Source organism: Balaenoptera acutorostrata, chromosome 6 (assembly GCF_949987535.1).
Source record: "Balaenoptera acutorostrata chromosome 6, mBalAcu1.1, whole genome shotgun sequence".
Lineage (NCBI taxonomy): Eukaryota > Metazoa > Chordata > Mammalia > Artiodactyla > Balaenopteridae > Balaenoptera > Balaenoptera acutorostrata.
The window spans coordinates 123801199-123813088 of record NC_080069.1 but is presented as its reverse complement, the minus strand read 5'-3'; the positions used below and the strand labels follow the sequence as shown (position 1 = coordinate 123813088).

The window sequence follows — 11890 nt, the reverse complement described above, 5'->3', positions numbered from 1 at the left end:
CAGGGGGATGTTGGGGGCGCCCCCGGCTGGGGTCCCTGCATTCCCCCAGGCTCTCGGCCCCCTGGGCTTGGGAGGGACACCCAGCTATGGGAGGGGGCTGGCCCACGGGGTGCCGGGCTGGGGCTGGAGGGCTGCAGTGAGGAACTGGGGGCCCCCAGCGTGGGGGAGAAGTGGTCCACTTCCCCACCACCCTCTCGCTTTCTCCCGGACTTCCTTCAGCTCCTCTGTATCCGGTCCAGGCGCTGTCCATCGTGGGCCCCACGCGCGTTGACTGAGTCCGGGGAGGGTGAGGGACATCCTGGAACTGCCCCTGGCGCAGTACAGCAATGGGTGAGGTGCAGGCGGGGTCAGACAGGGCAGGAGTGACTCTGAGCCCCTCCTCACCCCCAGGTCCGGCCCCCCACCCCCGTTGTCCCAGCAGTGACACCGCCAGGGCTCGGGCAGGCCCCTGGGGCCCCTCTCCCCAGTGTCTTAACGCTGGCCTCAGGGCTGAACTGCAGCTTTCCCTGGCAGCACAGGAGTGCGGAGACCCTGCTCCTGCCTGGGGGAATGGATGCACCTCCCCGGCCCCTCCCTTCCTGTCCCGCGCCACTCCTGCCCGCCTGCCCCGAGTGCCGCCTCCACGTGACACTTGCATCCACGTCCTCGTCCCAGGGCTGGGCTGCGTGGTTATCTCCCGGGCGACAAAGCCTGGCTGCACCGGCACTTCTTCCGGAGTCTTCTGGGCCCCGGCCAGGCTCAGGCTGAGGGTCGGCAGCGGGAGGGGCCCTCTCTCCAGGGCCATGACCCCAGGTCCCCAGAGGGAGGAGAGGCCTGGCAGCCGGCGCCCTTTCTTCGTATCCATCCTCCAGCGGCCACTTGCTGCCCACCCAGCTGTCCCAGCCCGACTCCCAGCCACTGAGGCCTGGGCAAGAGGCAGCCCCTTGCTCCAGGTGTTCAGAAGTTGCAGCATTTAAGGCACAAAAGAGACCTCAATTTTTTTTTAAGACAGTGAGCCGTGAAAAGTGCTACCGCAGGGCTGTCTGTAGGAGTAGGGGTCACGGGGGACGGGCGTTCTAGAGTGCGAGGGGCGTTCCACAGTCACGGCCCCCCCATCCCCCACAGGCAGGGAAGCTCAGCTGCCAGATTTCTATGGGAGCAGCTTTGGTGATTAGGTGGGAAGCAGACAGTAACAGAATCCAGAATCTCCAAGGTGCTACATGCTGGGTCGTGATTTGGAGAAATAGGGCTTCTTGCTATGAGGGACCCACGGAGAGCGGCAAGGAGGGGCCACTGTTTGCTGGGAGCCTTGCCTGAACACAGAGGGGCTGGCCAAGGTAGCACTGAGCTTGGGAGGATGCCAGGGTCTGAGCGAGCCTCATCTTGTACACAAATTAGGAGGCTTTAGCATGGTTTTAGGGATGCCCCAGTCCAGACGACTGCACGTCAGTTGGGCGTATTTGTGCGAGTCTATTTCTGGGTTCTCTACTCTGTTCCACGGATTTATGGTTCTTCTGCAAATACCACCGTCTTGATTACTGTAGCTATATAAGATTTGAAATTTGTTAGACTGGTTCTTCCCATTTTATTCTTTTTATTTTAGCTATTCTATATTCTAGTTATTTTGTCTTTCCCTATAAATCTTAGAATAATCTTATCTATGCCTACAAAAAAGCTTGCTGGGATTTGGATAGGAATTGCATTAAACCTGCATATCAATTTGAGGAGAATTGACATCTTTGCTCAGTCTTTCAGTCCATGAACACGGTCTCTCCATTTATTTAAATCTTCCTTGATTTTTTTTAATCAGCATTGCATCATTTTCAGCCTTCAGATCCTGTATGTTTCATTAGATTTACATCTCCAAGTATTCCACTTTTTTTTTTGCGTGATTATAAATGGTATTGTAGTTTTAATTTTCACGTCCACATGTCCATTGCTAGCATGTAGAGATGCAAGTGATTTTTGTATGTTTATCATGTATCCTGCCACCTTGTGAACTCACTTATTAGTTCTAGGAGGTTTTTGTTTTTGTTTTTTGATTCCTTGAGATTTTCTACATAGACATGCATGTCATCTGCAGATAGAGGTGCTTTTATGTCTTCCTTTCAGTTCTGAATGCCTTCTATTACCTTTTCTTGCCTTGTTGCACTGCTACAACTTCCTGTACTAAGATGAGTAAGAGGGGTGAGAGGAACATTATTCCCACGTTCTGGATCATTTGTCATTCATTACTGATGAAAGGTTCATCATTCCCTATTAAGTGCAACGTTAATTCTAAGTTTTTTGTAGATGTCGTTATCAAGTTGAAAAAACTCCCTCTATTCCATTTTTCTGTTTTTTTAAAATCATGAATGGGTGTTGAATTTTGTCAAATGCTTTTTCTTGCGTCCCTGGAATAAACCCTACTTGATTATAGTGTATAATTCTTTTTGTATATTGCTGAAATCTATTTGCTGATATTTTGTTAAGGATCATTGAAGCTATATTGATGAAAAACATTAGTCTGTAGTTTTTCTTTTAAAAAAAAGTCATTGTATGGTTTTGGTATCCATTTTACCAATATACTAATATTTGGTATACCAAATACCAATAATATTTTGGTAATATTAGCTTCATAAAATGAAGGGAAGTATTTCCTACTCTTCTATTTTCTGTAAGAGATTGTATAGCATTCATGGTAAATCTTTAAACATTTGGTGTAATTCTCCTGTGAAACAATCTAGGCCTGGAAATGTCTTTTGGGGAGTTCTATTTTCTTAATAGTTGTAGGGCTATTTAAGTTATCTAGCTCATATTGGATGAGTCCTGGTAGTTTGTACTTTTTAAAGGAATTGGTCCATTTCATCTAAGTTGTCAAATTACTGTATACAGAGTTGTTCATAGAATTCCCTTATTATCTTTTTGATGTCTGTAGGGTCTGTAGTGATAGCCCCTCTTTCATTCCTGATATTAATATTTTGTGCCTTCTCTCTTTTTTGCTTTCTCAGTCATATTACAGGTTTCCTTTCCAATGTTTATGCCTTTTTTTCTTTTTTGTTTTTTTCCCTTTTTTGGCCATGTCAAATGGCATGCGGGATCTTAGTTCTCCGACCAGGGATTGACACCCCCCCTGCCGCAGTGAAAGCATGGAGTCTTAACCACTGGACTGCCAGGGAAGTCCCCCCCCCCCTTTTTTTTTTGTCTTACTGCACTAAGACTTTCAGTATGATGTTGAGTAGGAATGCTGGAAGAGGGAAACCTGCCTTGCTCTCAATCTTAGGGGAAGGCATTCAGTGTCTCACCATTAAGTATGATGTTAGCTGGTTAAAAAAATTTTTTTAATTACCAGTTTAGGGATGTCCCCTTCTATTTCTAGGTAGGATTGTACTTTCTGGCTCCATTCTAGTTGAGTGGCAACTCTGGCTGACAGGTTGAGAAGGGAGGCGGTGTGTGTACCTTCCAGGATAGAGCACTGGAGGGATGGCTCGGCCCTCTGGATGTCCACATTTCCCCTCTGGCATGGTGACCAGCAACCTCATGGGTGATGGCTGTTTGATCACCTGGATCCTTGAGTGACCACGAGGTGCAGATGCCCCTGCCAACCTGCAAAGGAGATTTCTCATATACAAGACATAAATCTTTGATGTTTTGAGCCACTGAGATTTTAGGGTTGTTCATTAATGCAGCAAAGCCAGCTTGTGTTGAAAGACCCTCCTGAGGCATAAAGAATTTGCCTCGTGAATGGGATATGATGTTTTTAAAATATTTATTTTAAAATCAATTAATGGTGCTTATATGGGTGTTCCTCTCTTAATCTGTTAACAAATTTATTATATATTGTCTAATGTGGAAACATCCTTGATTTTCTGGCTTAAATCACGATGTACTGAATACATTGTTGGATTCGACCTGTTAATAAATTATTTGGATATTTGTATCTTTATTCCAAAATGTGATAGCTCTGCTTTTTTTTATCTCCTGCATCATCCCATCCAGCTTTGTTAGAGGACAGTCCAGACTCCCCATCTCTCTGTGCCCTGGAACAGACTGTATGAACCAGGCTCCATCTGACGGTGGTTTGCTGGTTGTCATCCATAGACTGAGAAGATCTGGAACTGGAACTGTTCTTTATTTTCTAGAGTTATTGTTCTTTCAGAGTTTTCTTTTTTAGTCAATATTGGTATTTAATATTTTTCTAGAAATGTATCCACTTTACCTATATTTTCAAAACTTTAATATTATACATAAATTGTTACTATATGTAACTATACATATAGCAATATGTGTGTATATTATGTTATACGTAAATTGTTCTTATTATTTAAAAATCCCCGTTTCTGTTGCTATATACCCCCTTTCCATTTGTGATGCTCAAAAGTGGTTGCAGAACAAGTGTCCTCCAGGGGTGACCTCTTTTGTCCAGCTCCTCTATCCAGGGGAAATCTCTCTATTGCATTTTAGCACAGAAAAGATCAATGCATTTTTGGCATATGAAGTTTGATATCAATAGTCTTACTAGTAGCAATTACCTTTATGTTCCTGAAAGCTGGTCATGAGGGTCATGGGGCTGCCTTTGTAAAAGAGGGCAGAATTTGATCTGCAAGCAACTAAATTAAGTTTTTATATCAATATTTATTAGACTAAGTGACAGCAATTTTCCATTTCCTGTCCTTTGTGGAGTTTGGGTGTTGGCTGAAGATGCAAAGTTAACTGGCAGATGCCTCTGCCGCATCCATACCTAGTTTCCAAAAGTTTAAAAGAGCCGTGATAATGTGTGCAGGGCCCCCAGGTGTCATGAGGCCTGTGATGCAGACACCTTAGATCCCGGCCCTGTGTCACCGCCTGAGCCGCCCGGGTCCCCAGCCCACACATATCGGCCAGGAAAGACTCAGACAGGAGTGCGCACTGGTTTATGCCTTTATTGCTGAAGGAGGAACGCCCCCGAGCAGGAGACCCCAAACGGGGCCCGGAGGGGCCTGGGTCCCAAGAGGGGTGACCTTGGTCCTGGTCCCTCCTGACCCTGCTGATGAGGGAGGCGGGGGTGACATCATCTGTCCCCAGAGGGGCCAAGGATCCCAGGCCCTGAAATGGACATGGGGCTCTCCTGTGATTCCTGGGGAACCTGCTGGACCCTTGCCAGCCCCCACCCCCAGCTGGGCCTGGGGGTGCAGGACGGCCCCTCCTCGGGAGAGAGACCCCCGCCTCCCCGCTCAGGTGGAGTGTCTGTCACCGGTGCCCGCTTCCGGGGCCTCCACCTTGGCCCTCAGCCCAACCCAGAGGGAGCAGGGGGAGGTCAGCATGCGAGTGAGGCCAGGACACAGGAAACGACATCCCCAAAGGCCACCCCTCGAGAGTGGGCACGCGGCCGACGGCTCTGCAGTCGTCAGGAGAGACCCCAGCTTCCAGCCATTCCCGCAGGGGGACCCCAGGGCCTGATGGGGGAGCCCGGGTGCCACCAAGACCCCCACCCTGTGCACGTGCCCAGGATGTGGGGCAGGGGGGTTACGTTACCCCCAGGGCGCCGGCAGGAGCTCACCTAGACGCGGCACTGCGCTGTGGGGGAGGGAGAGCCGTGCGGGAGGGTCAGGACGGGACTGGACGCCCCGGGGACAGAGGGGCCTGGCAGGGGGTGGGGAGGGGGCCCCCCTCGGGGGCGCTGCGCCTCCACCCCTTTCCTCCCGGGAGCCCTGGGGAGAATGGGGCTCACCACAGGAGGAAGTCGTCCCCGGGGCTGGTGGCTTTCTGCCCAGGGAGCGGGGGCGGGGCCTGGGAGCTCACCTTCCAGCTGGGCCGGCTTGAAGGAGAGCCGGATGTGCATGGGCAGGGGCTTGATGGCTCTGTTGAATTTCTCCATGACCTCGTCGCCCACTTGCAGGGTCCTGGCTGTGGGGGAGGTGTCAGTCCCTGGGGGCACCCCCGCCCCCCCCAGAGCTCGGGGACGCCGAGGGCCCTGCCCCGCCCCCCCAGGGTGGTCTGCAGGGCTCAGCGCCCCTGCCCTCCCCGCTCGGCCCATTCCCCTCCTCCTCCTCCCAGAGCACTGCAGTGGGGGTCTGCACGGCCGTAAGAGGAAAGGCACCCCCCTCCGGATGTCTGGGTCTCCGCCTCCCCTCCCCGCCCCACCGCGGGGCTGGCTGACTTAGGAGCCTGCACTGCCGATGCCCGCGGCCACCTCCCCGGGAACACCCGACGGCGCATCTTCTGTGACAGTAAAGATGTCACCTGACATTTGTTTTCAGGACGTTATCGTTGAAAGATGTCTTTGTAACTGAATTCTTATTTGGTGAAGGTATTGAAACTCCCCGGCGGCAACAAAGGCTGTTGGATTCATAGTGACCCGCCGGCGCCATCGAGATGGTCACACCAGTCACGGTGCTGCAGTGCACCTGCCCCTCAGCCCGCGTGTGTGTCCCTCGTCCCCAGCCACCCACAGACGCACAGGAGACCAGGCCCCAGGATGCGACGCTCTCCCGATGACCCCTCCCCCTCCCCCTCCTCCTCCTCCGGTGTCGAGCTCCCCCATTCCCACCCTCTTGGCAGCGAGGACCACGCCGCGGGTCTCCCTGGGAAGCGGGGGCGGGCGCGTACCCAGGCACTGGCAGGCCAGGCTGTGCTCGGGGTCGGCGGCGTTTTCCATGCAGAAGAGCAGGTAGTTTTCGTAGTCCGTGTCCAACACGAAGATCTTATTCTCACCCAGGGCTGGAAGGGAGACCGAGACGGGGCAGAGGTGAGTTCCAAGGGGGGCGCGCGCGGCTCAGCTCCTCCATGGCCCCCACCTGGCGAGGACTGGGCGGGGAGCGCCTCCTGCAGCCCCGCACCCCAACGTGGTGCAGCCCCTTCCCCGAAGCCGTCCCCAGGCCCATCGACTATGGATGCACCAGAGACAGTCCACCGCCTCCTGGACTCGGGAACACTCACCACTCAATCCAGGATGCCCCCCGGGACCCAGAGTGGTCAAGAAATGGGGCTGTCGCGCCGACCGCAGGTGAGACTGGGCACCGCCGAGTGCGGGAGGAGGGGAGCATCCCAAGCACGGTTACATTGGAGGGCAGCCCTGAGCCATGGGAACCGGGGCAGCGGGAGTGAGCGTTGCCCTGACAGAGGCCAGCGGGCGGCGGCGGCACCGCAGGGCCAGGCAGCTTCAGGGGCAACGCCAGCATCCTGACCCAGTGCGGGCAGGTGGCGCTGGAGCCCCTGGGGCAGGCGCCCTGGCATTGGTCAGTTCTTGTCTGGCACAGACAAGAGTGAGTGAGTCAGAGTGAGTCCCAAGGTGGCCCAGGCTGCTGGGCAGGAGCGGCCCTGGTGGAAGCTCCCCTGCCCCCCATGGCGCTTTCTCATCTTGGATTTAGTGAGGAATGAGTGAAGCAGTGGATGAGGGAAGGAACCCGTCTCGTGGAGATGGAGGAACCCATGTGGTGGGCTGGGGGCCGTGGGGCACCCTGACCGCTGACAGTGGCTCTCAGCTCCACCTGGACGGGCACAGATGCTTCCTGAGCTCAGCCTGAGGGGCCAGAGCTCCCGCCCCGGCAGAGAGAGCTTGGAGAGTCACCTTGGGGAGTGAGACCAGCCTAGCAGGGACCTGCCCGCAGCCACTGGCCCCACAGCACCGGGCAAGGGGCAGGGAGGGCAGTGAAGCTGGTGTAATGACAGCGTCACTCGTCCCCACCAGCCCCTTAGCATCCTCGGGCCCGGTGCCCGCCCCCTGCACCTGCCCAGAGCCCCCCAGGGTGGTGGGGCTCCTACCACAGACCCGGCACTTACAGTTGATCTTGAACACAGCAGGGATCTCGGTTTTTTCTGCGATGATTTTCTCCTTAGCACACCCATCCTTCTCCCTGAAAGGCAGGCGTTTCCTGAGCCACATGCACAGACCATGCACGGTTGATCAGGCCAAACTGTGGGCCAGGGGTGGAGGCTGGCCCCAGGAGGGGCCCGAGCCGGGGGGCATTGGAGCCCAGCTGGTCACCCAGGCCTTGGCTGCGCTCACAGTAACCTCTAGGGCTACGGGTGACCAGGCTGGACAGGCCACAAGAGGGCAGACGGAGTGAGGGAGAAAAGGGCCGGGAGCGGCCGGACCCCGCGTTCAGGGGCAATGACCTGCACCTGCAGACAATCGTGGGGTTCGGGTCCCCATCTCTACACCCCACCCCCACTCTGAGGGCAGATGGGACTCGTGGTGGGAGCTGCCACCCTGAGGACCTAGGCCTGCTGCTGCCCAGCAACCTCTACGCGGGGCTCTCCCCACTCTGCTGTGTTTCTGTGACATCCCGTTCATCTTAGATATTGAAGTGTTCAGACTAGAAAAGATGCAAAACGTCTCCCCGTTGCTCAAGTACATTCGTAATCCTTAACCTAACACAGAATTAAAATAACTGCCTGAATGTACATAGCTTTCCTACGTATTTCCACTTCAGTGGATTTTATCTCCCCTTCCAAGTTAACTAAAATGATGTTTTATGTTCATCTATTTTATTATGTTCCGAAGCATCAAATTAATAAAAGTTAAAAAAAAAAAAAAAGCCCTGTGTGGGGAACCCTGGGTCGGGCTCCGAGGGCCCCATTGCGCATCCCTGGGGCCCTGGTCCTGCCCACAGTGCAGCCGGGTCCCACCAGGAGCCCCGTCAGCCGCCCACCCCTTGCTGGTCTGCAGCTCCGGCGGGGTGTGGGGGGCATGCTCACCGTTTCTGCAGGATGATCTCCAGGTCGCCCTGAGGCGTGGGCCTCAGCTCCTCCACGTTCACTCTCAGGGGGGCACTCTCGGTGTCCAGCAAGGAGATGTCGCTGGCAGCCATGGCCACAGAGTGCCACGTACCTGCCACCTGGGGAGGGGGCTTGATCGGCACTCCGGGGGCAGGAAGGGGACCGCATCCCCACGGTGGGCTCTCTGTCCCACCCCGACTTGAGCCAGCCCTGAGACATCCCCTCCTCTGCACCCTGAGGAATGTTCTTCCTAAACTCACTCTGAGCCCAAAGAAGGACCCAGAGGAGCCCATCACACAAGTGGGAATGTTTGGATCTTGGGGAGACGTGGCTGGAGGTGGGGAAAGGTTGGGGGGCAGAGAGACCCTATTAGGAGCTTAACTGTGTCCTCTTAACCCCCAGAGCCTAAGAACATAACTCTTTGGAGACAGGGTCTTTAAAGAGATGACAAAGGTAAAATGAGGTCATTAGGGTGGGCCCTGATCCAGTGTGACTGATGACCTTATAAGGAGAGGAAATTAGGACACAGGGATGACCAGGTAAAGCCACAGGAAGAAGACAGCCATCTGCACACCCAGGAGAGCGGCCTCAGGAGAAACCAGCCCTGCTGACACCTTGATCTCAGACTTCCAGCCTCCAGAATGCAAGACGATAACCATGTTGTTTAAGCGGCCCTGTTGGGGGTATTTGTTAGGGCGGCCCTAGCAGAGTAATGCGGACCCCAGACAGCACAGCCTCCTCTGTCCCCCCTTGGCCTTCTGAGACCCCAGCTCCCCTGCCCGCCCTGCGGCTCACCACCCACCCAGCCACCCTCGAACCTTTTGGATGTCCAGCTCCTCCATAGCCTGGATGACGTTGACAGCCTGGGTGCCGCACATGAGGGCCAGGCCCAGGGCAAGCAGGAAGCACATCATGGCTGCAGCCTTGGTGGCACTTCTGGGCTCTGGAGGGAGAGGAAGGCAGAGGCAGTGGGCTCGGGGTCTTATATAGGAGGAGGGCCAGCCAGACAGCCTGTGCTGGGCTCCCCGCCAGGCAGTTCCGCGAATCCCCTGTGACTCATCCTCAGGCCCTCGGGTGGCTTCCTCAGCGGGGACAATAGGAGGCCTTCTTCCCTCCGAGGCCAAGCAGGAAGGTGCCCTGTGTCCCTGGGACTGGACGGCTCCTGCTTGGCCCCAGAGAGGAAGGGTCTGGAGCGCGAGTCCAGGCTGGCTGCCAGCATCAGGAACACTTACTGGGTCAGGCTCTTGGACAAGGACAGGTCAGAGCCAGCACTGAGGACAGCTGTGTCCTGGAGGGTGGGCCCGTGGGTCGCCCGGGGTCTGGAGAGCCCCTTGCCAGGAAGGACCCAGGGACATGCGCCAGGGGGTGGCCGTCTGCCCCGAACAAGGGGGTCACATCACCCGCACCCATCACCCCTCTCTTGCGGGCTGCCCTTCCTGGGGGCTCCACCAGCTCTCAGGGCCTCCCACCCTGCCCTGCTGAGCAAGGCCTTCCGAAAGGCTATGGTCCCGCTGGGCTCTCCTGCTTCTGGTACTCTCCTGTCTCGGGCATCAGCTCCTCCAAACCCCACGGACATGGCCTTGGGCGAAGGGGTCTCTGCGGTCGCCCCACCCCCTGCAGGCTGGGGTGAGGGTGGCGCGGGGCTCAGGTGGAGCTCCAAGGATGGGCCTGGCCTGTAGTGAGAGCTCTGCAAGTGTCTGCTGCCCAGTTAGGGTAGCAATAAAGACAGCAACAGTGACAGCAACAGTCATCATAACCCCCAGAGCCACCCAGCCGGGAAGGTGACCTGACCTTCGGGGGTCCAGCGGAGCAGCACCGCGTGCTGCATGTCGGTAAGTGTGATGGAAAGGTCCACAGTATCTGAATCTTCAATCTACCGAATCATACATTTTAAATCTCCTAGGGCGCTTCCCTCCGTACCACTCAAGGCTGCAGCAAGCCGCCTTCAACACCTTGGGAGGGATGGGGCCCTGGCGCTGGGCATGTACCTGAGTTTGGAGTGGAATCGAGCAGGGCGCAGAGTATCTGTCTCGCTGAGTCCACCTCGACAGCAGCACCCCCGGGGGCTGTGCATGCCCTGTGTCCCGTGCCAAGGGGGGTGCAAAGGCCATCAACTGACCTTCCAGGTGGTTGACCTGCTCATCTGGCGGGGGCGTGGACTTTGGGGTGGGGGAAGGGGGCAAGGTGGGGATATCTCCCGATGGTGGGAGCCTTGGAGGGTCGGCCCCTGTGCCCCCCCGATGTGTAGGGTCTTTCCAGGTGGCCACTGTCGTTGTCAGCCTCTTGGGAGGCTAAGGGCTCTCCTAGACTAGCTCTGGTTTGCTATCTGGCCTCTGGTTTCTTTCCTGTAGAGACCACTGGTTACTGTACCAGGAAAGAGCCTGTGCACTGGAGAAACTGCAGGACCCAGGGCTGCCCCCAGACTCCTGTTTCCCAGGGTGGGGGCTGTGAAAGAAGGAGGAGGCTCGGGCAACCCCAGTCCTCACCTTGATCTGTTTTATCTCCTTTAATTCTTGCAACAATCCTCCAAGTTCAGGGTCCCCAGTTTCCTTTTTTATGACGAGTCACAGGCAGTTATGGAATTGAATGGTGTCGCCCCAGAACACATGTTCACCCAGAACCTCAGGACGGGACCTTATTTGGAAACAGGGTCTCTACAGATGTAAGTAGTTCAGATGAGGCGTGCTGGAAGGTGGGCTGATCTACTGTCTGGTGTCCTTGTAAGAGAAAACGAGGACACGGAGGGGACACAGGGAGAAGGCATGTGAACACAGAGGCAGAGATTGGAGTGAGGCTTCTACAAGACCAGGCTCCAAGGACTGATGCAACACCAGCAGCTGGAGAAGCGGGGAAGGATCCTTCCTGGGAGTCTCTGGAGGGACCTCGGCCCTCTGACACCCGGACTGTGGACTTCTGGCCTCAGACAGGACAGGGTACACTTCTGAAGTTAGAAGCACCCCCGCTCAGTGGGTGGCCCCCCAGGACACCAGCACGGGTGGCTTGGACCCAGGGGTCAAATGTGAGAGGCCATCCCCTCCAACACAGCTCCGCTCTCAGAACTGGGTCACGCAGGTTAGAGGGATGTCAGCCAGGAAGAAACAAGCACCGTGTTTCCCGGTGAGCTTGGGAAATCGGGATCCCACCAGCCGCGGGGCATCCGTGCTGCAGGTTCTCACGTGTTCCTGTGAACCGAGACCACAAAGCATGCCCTTCAGGGCACAGCTATTCATAA

The 11890-nt window shown here is 55.5% G+C and overlaps 1 protein-coding gene across 1 annotated transcript; it reads right to left on the bottom strand.

The window, feature by feature from the left end:
- Positions 1 to 4995: 4995 nt before the first annotated feature.
- LOC103021045 (beta-lactoglobulin-like) lies at positions 4996 to 9590 on the bottom strand. The gene is made up of 7 exons (XM_007194397.2): positions 9477 to 9590; positions 8638 to 8777; positions 7720 to 7793; positions 6547 to 6657; positions 5740 to 5844; positions 5498 to 5514; positions 4996 to 5043 (listed from the first exon to the last, which is right to left on the bottom strand). The coding sequence occupies exons 1-6, from the start codon at positions 9570 to 9572 to the stop codon at positions 5498 to 5500; spliced, it is 543 nt and encodes a 180-aa protein (XP_007194459.2). The 5' UTR covers positions 9573 to 9590; the 3' UTR covers positions 4996 to 5043.
- Between the last annotated feature and the right edge of the window lie 2300 nt (positions 9591 to 11890).

Excerpts from the sequence above, each read along its gene's own strand:
- LOC103021045 (XM_007194397.2), bottom strand. The coding sequence starts at position 9,572 with ATGATGTGCTTCCTGCTTGCCCTGGGCCTGGCCCTCATGTGCGGCACC. Across the intron at positions 6,658-7,719 it reads TGCTGTGTTCAAGATCAACT|CCCTGGGTGAGAATAAGATC; the intron begins GTAAGTGCCGGG and ends TCTCCCTTCCAG. Across the intron at positions 5,845-6,546 it reads CCTGGCCTGCCAGTGCCTGG|CCAGGACCCTGCAAGTGGGC; the intron begins GTACGCGCCCGC and ends CCTCCCCCACAG.